The 12,247-nt window shown below is 39.9% G+C and overlaps 3 protein-coding genes across 3 annotated transcripts; 2 read left to right on the top strand and 1 right to left on the bottom strand.

Annotated features, from left to right (window-relative positions):
• The first annotated feature begins 909 nt into the window (after positions 1 to 909).
• Positions 910 to 4,983, top strand: LOC145441138 (fumarylacetoacetase-like). Its single transcript, XM_080318939.1, has 10 exons — positions 910 to 1,111; positions 1,530 to 1,637; positions 1,853 to 1,974; positions 2,738 to 2,878; positions 2,939 to 3,086; positions 3,352 to 3,451; positions 3,518 to 3,771; positions 3,847 to 3,948; positions 4,012 to 4,129; positions 4,722 to 4,983. Exons 1-10 carry the CDS (start codon positions 1,019 to 1,021, stop codon positions 4,796 to 4,798), a joined length of 1,263 nt encoding a protein of 420 aa, XP_080175065.1. The 5' UTR covers positions 910 to 1,018; the 3' UTR covers positions 4,799 to 4,983.
• Positions 4,984 to 5,177: 194 nt separating this feature from the next.
• Positions 5,178 to 6,393, bottom strand: LOC145441141 (progestin and adipoQ receptor family member 3-like). Its single transcript, XM_080318942.1, has one exon. The coding sequence runs from the start codon at positions 6,229 to 6,231 to the stop codon at positions 5,329 to 5,331; it is 903 nt and encodes a 300-aa protein (XP_080175068.1). The 5' UTR covers positions 6,232 to 6,393; the 3' UTR covers positions 5,178 to 5,328.
• Positions 6,394 to 6,440: 47 nt separating this feature from the next.
• On the top strand, positions 6,441 to 10,189 carry LOC145441140 (arginine-hydroxylase NDUFAF5, mitochondrial-like). Its single transcript, XM_080318941.1, has 8 exons — positions 6,441 to 6,717; positions 6,776 to 6,883; positions 6,957 to 7,108; positions 7,171 to 7,210; positions 7,273 to 7,383; positions 7,444 to 7,530; positions 7,610 to 7,751; positions 8,921 to 10,189. The coding sequence occupies exons 1-8, from the start codon at positions 6,535 to 6,537 to the stop codon at positions 9,067 to 9,069; spliced, it is 972 nt and encodes a 323-aa protein (XP_080175067.1). The 5' UTR covers positions 6,441 to 6,534; the 3' UTR covers positions 9,070 to 10,189.
• Positions 10,190 to 12,247: the final 2,058 nt, after the last annotated feature.

The following is a 12,247-nucleotide window of genomic DNA, read 5'->3' as shown; positions in this document are numbered from 1 at the left end:
TCTTTGATCTGCATAAGGGCATAGCCATAGACCTTTTCGGCCAAGCTTTTCTCGCTGCCTGCCAATCGTTCCGGCACACTTTTGGAGTCGCATGTTATATGGCCTAAAACTTGATTGTATGTCTTGGTGGGTCGTGGCGCGGTAATGGCCCAATACCCAATAAGAAAGATAAATGACTACAAAAAATTTTGAAAAAATTGCATAAATTTTGAAAAAATACTCTATGATTTATGCTAATTCACGAAATAATTTTGGGCCCCCCATCGAGCTCGGGCATCCCCCAATTGGAGGGTTTGGGGTGCGGCAGTTACGGTGCTGGTTGTACACTGAACGAAGAGTAGATCAGAGGATATAAAAGGCAAGCGACAAAATAGGATTGGATGCTCAATTGCTCAATGCTCAGTATATATTCACGCAAAAAAGCTATAGTTTTACAAATGACAACGTTGGCGGCACTGAAAACAACTTCTAATAAGTATATATAAAAAAAGAAGAACAGATACCAACCACGGAGCTGTAATGTGAAAGATCGATGCTAATTTTTTATGGAAGATTCAAGAAAATTGGGAGGAAGTGAAAAACGTCATACTCCTAATACGACGATCTTACCAAGCCTTCGCAACTGCACTACACAATGCACATGTAGTGTACATTGTACAATGTATTGTACATTGTACAATGCAATGCAATGAATCTGACTTGCACAACTGGAAAATTTTCAGCTTTTCCGAATTAGAATTAGAGCTAAACAGTTTTTTCGGAATTAGATTAGAATTAGATTACTGGCATTTTGCTCTAATTTAGTGAAATTAGACAACTAGAATTATCTAGTTGTTCAAGTCTGCTATGAATGCAATGCACATTTTTCCTTCGGATCTGATTTGTCGTCGTTTTGCTTGACTGAGTTCGGCAATTATCTCTGATAGCGGTTGCGAACTTGCGGTGCAAATACCGCGACATCACTCACCTTCAAATTCAGTTTCTGAGACGAGTCTTTAACGTACTAAAGCTAGTGAAGATGTCAATGAACGGTTCTTTCGTCGAGGTTGCAGAAAATAGCCATTTTCCAATTCAGAATTTGCCATACGGGGTATTCTCAACTGCTAATGAGGTATGAACATGTTCTTCTCTTTCGTTTTACGTCTGCGTCTGCGGTATTGTTGTTGACCGTGGTGCAAACGTGCATAATGGTGCCACTACTGCCATTATCGCTGATTTGATAGATACGTTTGTATTTCTTGTGATGTCTCTCCAGCCTTTGCATAGAGTTCATATCCACTGGTGTAAAAGTTGTTTATCCCGTTTAAACTTTTGTGGTACGATTACATTTTATATGGTATCTGAAAGACCAAAAAATATGAGTGACGTGCCTATATGGAATCTCTGTTCATTTTTTGAAATAAATCCTGCGTGTTGCGAGCTTTTCTGCATAGAATAATCAAGTAATTAAACAGAAAGTTCTGCGTTACGTTGCCACCAATTCCACTATGGGTGACATGCATGTGATTCAATTGATTATATTATTTCAGGGTGCTCAGATTGGAGTTGCGATTGGGGATCAAATATTATCTCTCAAGAAAATTAGCCATCTCTTCAATGGTCCAATACTGAACAGCAAGCAACATGTATTCGGATCTGTAAGTCAATAGCTTACCAGATTGGTAGCAGCACACAATTATCCGTTTAATGGTTCTATGCAAGAACCCCCATGGTCACCCGCAACTTATAGCCGAAAAGAACCACTGTTTCCAGTCTGGATAGTATACGCTTGTAACTCATCAAATTGTGTGTACCAACTGAAACACAATTCCTCAACAGTGATTTCTGTATTGGACTAGAATATTGTCTTCAGGTGACCTTGAATGACTTCATGGCTCTTGGAGTTGAAGCGTGGCACGAAGCGCGGCAGACTCTACAGAATCTACTCGGAAATAGTTGTCCAACCCTGAGAGATGATGCGGAGTTGAGAGCTAGGTGCATATCTCATTCTCTGGTAATTTTGTGCCTGGAAACAGACATAAACTGTGACCGTTCTATATCGCTCCGAGATGTCCGAGTGACCTATATTTGCCTTCTTTGTACATGATTTAAAAGCTAGGATTGCACGAATTCCTATCACAGCTGATCTGAAGTCATTATTTTGGATTGGTACCTTGTCAATTGTCATACAAACTAAAACTGACTATAAATAGGGCTCAAATTTCTCAGCTAGTTGCCGACATTGTTGCTTATAGTAGTATAGCTATCACATTTTTGACATCGACAAAAGAGATACAACCCGGTATGATTTTGTGTGGACCTGAACAAATTCTTCTATTATGCAAATCACTGTTATAGTGGGCCTATCTTTTTCTCTCCGCCATTCGCATAAATCAGCAAGACCGGGGATTAGCAGTTTGAAGCCTTTGTGTTTCCCATTCGTTCATTACACCCGTAAGTCGTTTTCTTAGTAATTTTCGATTTTGTAAATGCTAGTAACAGCTATACTTCGAGTTTCAGTAGTAGTAGACTACAATTAATGTTGTTGACACCTTTGGAAATAGAGTTTCTGGATCTTGATAGGTTTTATTTGGGGGAACTGAGTGGAAATGCCTCTGGATTTTCCCAATGATCCCCACCCCTGAGCTAGACTGTTGAAACCTGTTCTGGCGGAAATTTCGCAATCTAAATAGAAAGCTTCCGGAATAGTCCTTATTTAAAAATACTGTTCCATAAATTTTTTTATTGGTATTTGCAGTGCATTTTTCGATCAATCCGATGCCACGATGCACCTTCCTGTGAAGATCAATGATTACACAGACTTTTACTCCTCCGTTCAACATGCTACAAACATAGGAACCATGTTCAGAGGGAAAGAGAATGCATTGATGCCCAACTGGTAGCTTATTTCAGACTTTCTCTACATTGTGTCACATTGAAATATTTTTAATATTCTTAGGAAGCACCTTCCCGTTGGTTACCATGGTAGAGCATCATCAATTGTTGTATCCGGTACACCTATTAGACGCCCGTCCGGCCAGACAAAGCCAGAAAACAGCCCTCCGGTTTTTGGTCCGTGCCGATTACTAGATTTTGAATTGGAAATGGTAAGTCCTTGTCAATATGATGTTATGAGCAGAGAAGGGTCAGGTGTTGTGTATGTTTTAGCTCACTTTTCGTCAAATACTTCATCTACTGAATATTGTAATGTAACTGCATTTCCGTCTATGTATCATGTATCTGCTCCAAAATCGGATCAATTACAACTGATTCATTTTTGTAATTTTTGTATTGGAAATAGTCACCTTGCATAGATATGCTCCTTGCATATGAATTCTTGATGAATTGATTATATTTCCTTGTTCGTTCAAGGCATTTGTGGTTGGCGTTGGTAACGAGTTGGGAACGCCAATTTCAGCAAAGGAAGCTCATAAGCACATATTCGGAATGGTTGTTATGAACGACTGGTCAGGTACCGTTAAAAAAGATATGTCCTAAATTCAATGGATTCTCAAGTGATTTATTATTTTTGCTGCAGCAAGAGATATACAAAAGTGGGAGTATGTACCACTCGGGCCATTCCTTGGTAAAAACTTTGGGACGACCATATCCCCGTGGGTGGTTACAATGGAAGCGCTGGCGCCGTTCACGGTTCAGGATAGTCCGAAAGATGTGGAGATACTTCCGTATTTGAAGCATGATGACAATTACACTTTTGACATTGCTCTGTCTGTTGCCATACAAGATGAGAGCATGGTGGAGCCGGCAGTTGTCTGCAACTCTAATTTCAAGGTTTGTTTAACATTTATTATTTAGCTAAAAATCATATTTCTTTTCAGTTTATGTTTGCTTTTCTTTTTCTTACAGTACATGTATTGGACGATGAAGCAACAGCTGGCTCATCATACTGTCAATGGCTGCAATACTCAGACTGGTGACTTGTACGGCTCTGGCACTATTAGCGGTGAAGTAAGCATTTTGCACCATTTTCATTGATTTCCTGTCATTGATGCAAATTCTGTGGTTGAACAGGATGAAGCTAGCTTTGGCAGCATGCTTGAGCTATGCTGGAAGGGTACGCGCAATGTTGAACTTGGGAATGGGCAGACAAGAAAATTCCTAAAAGACGGTGACAATGTAGTCATGTCAGGTATGACATTCAACTAGTTTAGGGTGGGAAACACATTGACACAATGGCATTGTCATAAGGGTTTTAGCTATTGAATCGAATTGAGTAGAATCTCTAAAAGATTTACTAGAAATTATATTATTGGTAAAGACTGATTTGAAGTTGTTCCGAATCATTTTGAGTCTGCACGATTCGAATATCAAATGATATGATTTGTGCACTCCGCACTGCATATAATCATTCAAATTAGAGGTATTTGACGAATTACTGGCATTTCATTTCAGCTTGTTGAGAAGTATATAGAATTAGTAATGGAATTCGGTAGTGTATATTGGAGTTCTATTCAAATTGACAGGGATTTTATATTTCCCACCCCTAATTACATTATCCAATGACATTTGACTATCGTATTGCATTAGTAATGATTTTTCTCAAATGCTCAAGTCAGCACTGAAATACAGGCTAGTTAATTCATTGGTAAGCTGACAGTTTTTTTTTACGTTGACTGGCTAGTGAGGTCTCTATCAGGGAACTTCTCATCGGGGCTACCAATCTATGTCACTTGTCTTAGTTATATCAGCAGTGTTGCTATATTTCTCGGTTTGCTTCATAGGTTTTTGCCAAGGAAATGGATACAGAGTTGGATTTGGTACTTGTGAAGGCAAAGTCTTGCCCGCCTTGGACCTGTGATGGATAGTTTGTGATGAATAAATCATGTCAATTGCTGAAATAACTGTTTTTTTACAAGCTGCTTTTGATTCCATGCTAATATGAAATTATGAAATTCTTGCCAAGTAGGATATCACACAAGAAGCCATGACGTTTGTTCCATATTGAATAATGTGTCTTTATGCGAATAAACCTTGTTTCATATATTCTGTTCTACCTTTTGTATGTTGCTTGCAGAGAAATGAGCCAAAATAAAAATGCTCTTATCCTCTGGCCAAGCATGTGTACCTAGAAAATATAACAATGGTGGTGATTTTGCGCCATTTAACTAACAAGTTGTGTTGTGCCATTAAGGAACCAATGTTAAAAGCACACCTGAAGTAAAGTAATCAAAGCTCAGTAATGCACTGTCTGTGACTGATAGATTTTATGTTTCAGTATATTTCAAATCATGAAAGCCCTCTTAAAATGGTGTATAAAATATTGTCTGTATAATCATTCGTGCATAGGCTTTATCATCAGTACAGGATAAAGGCGTTTTAAGGTGCTTATCAAGTGCATCCATTTCTGTATCGGTATGACATCAGGTCCAATGCTGCTCGTCTCCAGAAAATGAAGCTATAAGCAGTTAATATGTGCCAAATGTTATGGCTGCTGCCAACGACATTGAATTTACCAGGAAGAAAGCGTTCAGGTATTCTAGAAACATAAATTAAAAATGCTGTGCCAAGAATTAGGTAAAGACATGCAATGTATGGGAGGAATATTCTAACCTCCTCTGCATTAGAATTAATCGTCCAATGGACAGCTGGTATGAGTCCGAATCCCACTAATGATGACAGATGGACCAATCGAACGGTACGCCACTGTGCCGAAAGATACTTATTTTGAGTTATAAGCACCAGTGACAGTAAAATCATGATTCCAAGCAAGGTCAGGTAAGTGTTCTTTGCTGTATTGTGGCACCAAAATCCATAATGCAATCCAGGAATGTAGCAGCCAAGCATTCCGGTGATGATTCCACATATATCAAACCTGTGCCATTTGAAGTGAGTTTCCTCAGATATGTGGCCAGTAAAGGTGTGATATCCGGCGGAAGCTGTCATGCATATTGTCACGCATAGTACATAGGTGAGATATACATAATGATCTTCAACGCTTCCACCGTAGTGGGGTATGGACACCAATTGATCATAGATTGCTATTAATATCCAAATAAACGCCATTCCCAGATGTGTCCATATGTTGAAAAATTCGTTGGATACGATGAACATGCTTTTCAAACAGTCTCTTGCCGACAGATAACAGCAGTATCTTTCGGTTATATACGGATTGTCCTTCAGATGCCTGGGGATCTCATCGTAAGCATGAAGGCTAACGCCCAATTGCATACGTTCCAGATATACCGAGCTGCGATAACTGGGTCTGGTTCTGAGAGATTGGCCACTTTCCATGCTTCTTCGATTGATTACACTCACAGCATATATTAAACGAATCGATATCGCCCCAAGGTGATAGTCTTCACTTAAGATTCGGGCATACCGGACAGAAATAGGCGGAACAGGGTCTCCTCTTTCTCCACCGACCCTGTCGCGTTGCCGTTACCAACCTATAGTATTTCAAAAACACAGCTGGTATGGATGGAAAGAAGTTGTCGGGCGGTTCTCAAGAGGCGGATAGGTTGTTACGGTGCAACGAGCATGGATAAGGTTGACTAGTGTTGCTTTTGGTTGCTGCAATGATAGCCGCTCGTCGGGATGTTGCGTGTTGCGAATTTACGAGTTTTGCAATACTTTCTGCAGTGGAATGGTACATATGCTGCAAATTACTCCTCGAGGTCGATTAATAAAGTATTTGATCGGAAAGTTAAACGGATACAGAAAGATTCCAGTTTCAGATTCGCGGAGGATGCTCGTACCTTCGAATACATCAAGAACGAGGTATATTCCTTGAAATATGGTTATAATCGCCACTAAGGCACCACACTATCTTCTGCAGATCTCCTTTCAAATCGCCGACCGAATAGAGGATGTTAGTAGGGAGTTTCCATTGATGTATGATCTTGGATGCGGACGGGGGTATGTTTCATCTCAGTTAACTGAAGAAGTAAGATACCGTAATAGAGAAAGAAATTGGCCTCAACCCGTACATCTTGTTGGTCGTGTTTCTTGTTTGATAGGACTCTATACACTCCATTATTCAAGGAGATTTGAGCCGTAATGCTCTTGAGAGTGCACTTGAATCAGTAGTACCAACATCATCTATAGTTGCTGACGAAGAAACAATATCAATGAGAGAAAATGTATTCGATCTTGTGACAAGCAGCCTCAGGTATTGTTCTTTGAAACTAAGCTATACATGTTCAACTAAGAATTTTATGCAATATATTTCAGCTTACATTGGGTGAATGATATTCCAGCATGTTTCAGAAAGGTAAACTTATTTTTCGGAATATACAGTAAAATCATTCTTGAAACTGAATTTCATTCGCTCAGGTACTGCATATGTTGAAACCAGACGGTTGTTTCTTGGGTGCGGTTTTTGGTGGAGACTGTTTGTTTGAGTTGCGATGCTCACTGCAACTTGCTGAAACTGAAAGAGAAGGGGTTAGACCTACAAACATCACAATATATTCTCATCAAATGAATGGGTTATTTTTCTTGCAGGGTATGGCGCCACATGTATCACCTTTTATGCAAGGACATGATCTTGCAAACCTTTTGAATGCCTCAAACTTTAATCTTGTCACTGTCGTGAGTTGATTGCCAATATTGTATTGTTATTAAAATCAATATGTTGGATTAATCGAATTTCTTACGGAATTGCTTTCAGGACATGGATGAGATTGTGGTCAGCTACCCCAGTATGTTTGAGTTAATGGAAGATATAAAAGGAATGGGGGAGAACAGTGCATTGGTTAACAGAAAACCTTTACACAGGGACACCATTGCAGCAGCTGCATCTGTTTATAAAGGTATGCGTTTCATTTTGCTGGATCAATGACTGCAAAGCTTCCACAGTAACACCATAGAAACTATAATTCTCGTTGATAGTTTTATTCCTAGTGGCAAGGAGCGTATAATTTCAGTACTTGAAAAAATCATCTCTTACTGCTCAATTCAAATCATTAGAATTAATACTCAATTCAGATTCAAGTACTCGAATCGTTTTGCCCAGTCCTATGAGTAGTCGAGTAATACTGAGTCACACATTGTGAATTAGTGAAAGTGCCGAAATTATATACTTTAGTCTTAATGCTGGAGCTATATCGGGGTTGTAAGTTAATATCACTCTAATAATTTTTTAATTCAATTTTTCAATTCACCACCGAGTCCAAGTCAGCGAGCGGAGGGTCGAGTCCGAGTCGTGGTATTATGACTCGAGTCAAGTCATTGTGTTGAATACTCAGTTTCCAGTTTCAGTCTTGTTAAAACCCACTTTTTATATCTCTGTTACGTGATATCGAATGGTTCGCATTTATAATATGCCAATTTTCCTCACTTAGTAGTTTGTGGCCGCATTTTCAAGTACCAGTACCAATAGACGTAATCCTAATAGTGTGAATAATTTACTACTCTTCGAAATTACAATGAAATGTTGGTCTTGGCCGTCTGAGTCTCGAGTCATGTCTTGGTTCAAGTCATGCGCAATGACTCGAGTCCAAGTCGAGTTAATACACAGATTGACTCGAGAAAATGACTCGATTCAAGTCTATTCAATTTCTATTCTCATGGTTGAACTACTTCATGTAGAAATAAAAAAAGAAAGGCCTGAAAAGTACTCAGGGGGGTAGAAGGGGGGTATTTGATTTCGTCTGCACCATCAAGATGCTTTTGACGACGGAGATGCGATACGACCGTAAGGTCATCCAGTCTGCACCCCCGTTTTTTATTCTCCTCCATGCTACCCGTGAATGCTGAGTGCCTAGCAGGCTAGCGGCGGATACCAGTTTTCGAGTCTTTGGTCTGACCCGGCCGGGGATCGAACCCACGACCTACCGATCAAGTAGCCGGACGCATCACCATTACACTGTTTTGCTCGGTGTAGTGAGTAGTTTTTGAAAGTAGTAAATCGAAGGCAGGGCTTTTGAAATTGCAAGATGAATCCTAATTAATTTTGGAGTATTCTCAATTCATTTTGCAGCTCTGTATGCCAGCGAAGATGGAAGCGTTCCTGCGACATATCAGATTCTATATTTTATCGGTTGGAAGCCTGATGACTCTCAGCCCAAACCGCTGGAAAGAGGGTCGACCCCAAAAGGCTTTCAAAGAAAAATAACTGAGGAAGTCTGACAAATCAGAGTGGAAGACGGAGGAGTCTTCTGACACATTTTTCTGAAAATCATGGGCTACCCAGTTGATCAGTGTTCCTCAACCCAGTCAAATGCTTCATATGACTGCTGGCACAAAAGTATGATGCATCATCGACTAGGAGTTGTTTCGAAAAGTATGGGAATGCCGGTTGTTCCTCGTGTTGAGATTTAATAATGAATTCATATGCTGGGCTCTTTCAATGAAATAATGAGGTCAACACACTGTGGATAAATCCCAGCATGCGTGCTGTCTTCATAAGGCAGAGATCATAAAGTTAGCTTATCCGGGAGAATGCTAGTATCTAATCGAATAGTATGTTCATATTGAAATGAACCCGGATATTTTCGGCTGACACTCGTCAGGGGTAATTGTCAGCAACTAGTAGAGAATTATACAGAAGAACGTATCACGCCGAAAATATTCGGGTTCATTTCAATATGAATATACTATTCAATTGTATATTGAAGCTCTGTACCTCCAAGAAGCTGTTCTAATATCTAATTGAAAACTGGTAATCCTTGCATGAAATCTTATCCAACTTTATGCATCAAGATTAACAGTTTTAATAGCATTCACCCTTGAATGCTAGGGTTACCATACGTTATCTTTTTCGAAAGTGTCCTTAGAGGACGCCCTTTTGTCCTCTTTTTTGAGAATTTTGGTCATATATATATAGCAAAATCCGACTGAGATGCTGTAAATCACCACCGAAGTGACGCTCTGGCCGGGTATTTCGGGAGCTGAGCAGAAAGTTGACCATTTTTTTAAAGTCAACCAACCACAGAGTGGGTAAAATCTACCATTTTTGGAGAATTCACCTCCGGTTTTGCACGTCTGAAAAAGTGTCCTCTTTTTAGATTTCCAAAATATTGTAACCCTATTATAAGCTAACTTTATGATCTTCGCCCACAGTGAATTAAATTTCTGGAAAACCTTGGCAACCAGAAATAAACCGCACATGCACTTCAAAAAACTTTGCTATTGTGATCAAACGGAACTAGCCCACAGGTTCGGCATTTTGTTGGGATTGAAGACCAAGTCGTTTTGTTTTTGATTGTCGGACCTTTGTCATCCAGGCAATAATTATTTGGCTACCTCATTTTCGTCTGGCGGTAGTAGCAATTGGAAAAGGGATAAGTGATAACTAAACAAAAGGCATTCACTTGGGCAATTGGACCGTGATGTTGGGGGGTGACCGAAGGTGTTGCCCTTTTTCTAGTCACCCCCGTCAGAAACGGGAGCTCAACAGTGACATGACGCAGGCGGATGACATTGAACAGACCATGGATATTTGCGAAAGGGGGTTCTGAGAGGGAAAATGTGAAGTACCACGGATGTAGAGTATTGCCGTGGTCACACGGTATCGAAATTCACTGGCGATTTCGTTTCTTTATTTGCTATACTATCACTTTATACTTTCGCGAAAACTCGTATGCATAAAACCACAGGCACACCGAGCGTCGCAGTGTTACGCAGTGTTTCAACCTTTTTATAGTGCCATTATTATCATGATGAAATTCTTGATAGGTCGTTACATTTTGGATGTCCAAAGTGTTAATTGATATTGACGTAAAGTGCGTATAAGCTCATTCTACCCAAACACGCATGCTAAAATATGCACATCACTTGCTGACCGACACTTTCAGCTTTTCAAAGTAATGGAGTCTCAAAGTAAATTAATATTGTGTCAATTTCATCATCATTGGTTTTTTAGCAATTTTATCAGTTCAATTCACCACAAAAACGCGATACAATGAAAAGATAGGAAGGCGTGGAAGCGACTAGGAGTAGTCTATGGAATCAGACACCCACCTTGGCCTAGGCCAGAGGCGGGCAACTTCTCCAAGTCGGCGGGCCGGATATAGGAAAATTAAGTATTTGGCGGGCCGGATTGCTGAATCGATACATTATTCGCCCATTTATCCACGTATACAAAATAATAAATCGTATTTAATGAATGTATTTTAACGATAGCAATGCAACTTCAAAGCCATTTCTCGCCAATAATGACGAAGACAATGTGGATTTGAGAACAGCACTGTCATACAGCAGGGGTGGCCAATCTTTTTGCCAGTCACGGCCGCATCTCGACTACTCATGTAGCCTACGGCCGCATTCCAGGGAATAGTCGTAATGAACTAGCAGGACGCCAAATACTCATTTTAAAGTGTCTTTGTCCATTTCCGGCTGTTCATAGTCGCGAAAATTTTTTCAGATTCATTCATGAATTTCGTCATTAAAATTAGTAGTTCTACATATTATTTCTCATCCTATGTGATCAGATTCACCGGTAGAGTTGGGGGAGGGTCGGTCAGGGCAGGCCTATTATTATTAGTCACTTTGTTGCATGCTGTTCTTTTGCATGTCTTGACCTCCCGTCAGGATTGTCGATATAGTGAGGAGAACACGATTCCGAGTTGGTATTTCTATATGTGGCGCATCTGTTCGCAACTACTGCGAGTTGATGAATTGTATCGCTTCGAAGTATCAAAAGTTGTTCACAAATATTTTTCCAATAGTCTCCCTCCTGTGTTTGATGACTTTTTCATACCTGCTAAACATGTCCATTCCCATTACACGAGATCTTCGTCTAAAGGAAACGTCTACTTACCCCAACCCAATAGCAACCTAACTAAGAGATCTATCGACTACTCGGGACCTATCATCTGGAATGCATTACCATCACATATCCGTGAATTGCCTTATAATAGATTCAAAAAAGCCCTACTTGACCACCTCTTGTCGTTACACTAACACTGTTGCCCTACCTCGCCCAGACATTGCTTCATTGATCATTTGCTACCATTGTTTAATTTTTTCCTTTCCTAACTAAACATTTTTTTACAGCCAGACTGTTCTGAGTCAAGCGTACCTGTTTGATGCTGGTGTGATCAGACTAGATGACCTTCACGGTCTTATCGATCATTCCTATCTAATACCGAATACTGTGCACGCATATTTTCTGTACCACTATCACTGCCGTTTGTTATGTATTTTGGTTCGATGAAAATAAAGACTCTCTCTCTCTCTCTCTCTCTGATTGCAAAGTGCGCAACTATATTAAAATCGAAAAATAAAGTCACATTGAATCGCGCTCTGCGCGAAGAAACTTTCAAGAATAATTAAAATCTTTCAAGAAATCGGGAGTCAATTCGTA

The sequence above is a fragment of the Botryllus schlosseri genome, chromosome 6, assembly GCF_051294905.1.
Source record: "Botryllus schlosseri isolate E-star chromosome 6, Bs_hap1, whole genome shotgun sequence".
NCBI classification, from domain to species: Eukaryota; Metazoa; Chordata; class Ascidiacea; order Stolidobranchia; family Styelidae; genus Botryllus; species Botryllus schlosseri.
Note: the sequence above shows the minus strand (reverse complement) of the source record. Positions and strands in the feature narration are given on the sequence as shown.

Excerpts from the sequence above, each read along its gene's own strand:
- LOC145441140 (XM_080318941.1), top strand. The coding sequence starts at position 6,535 with ATGTTGCGTGTTGCGAATTTACGAGTTTTGCAATACTTTCTGCAGTGG. Across the intron at positions 6,718-6,775 it reads TCGAATACATCAAGAACGAG|ATCTCCTTTCAAATCGCCGA; the intron begins GTATATTCCTTG and ends TATCTTCTGCAG. Across the intron at positions 6,884-6,956 it reads CATCTCAGTTAACTGAAGAA|GACTCTATACACTCCATTAT; the intron begins GTAAGATACCGT and ends CTTGTTTGATAG.
- LOC145441141 (XM_080318942.1), bottom strand. The coding sequence starts at position 6,231 with ATGGAAAGTGGCCAATCTCTCAGAACCAGACCCAGTTATCGCAGCTCG.
- LOC145441138 (XM_080318939.1), top strand. The coding sequence starts at position 1,019 with ATGTCAATGAACGGTTCTTTCGTCGAGGTTGCAGAAAATAGCCATTTT. Across the intron at positions 1,112-1,529 it reads TATTCTCAACTGCTAATGAG|GGTGCTCAGATTGGAGTTGC; the intron begins GTATGAACATGT and ends ATATTATTTCAG. Across the intron at positions 1,975-2,737 it reads GATGCGGAGTTGAGAGCTAG|TGCATTTTTCGATCAATCCG; the intron begins GTGCATATCTCA and ends TGGTATTTGCAG.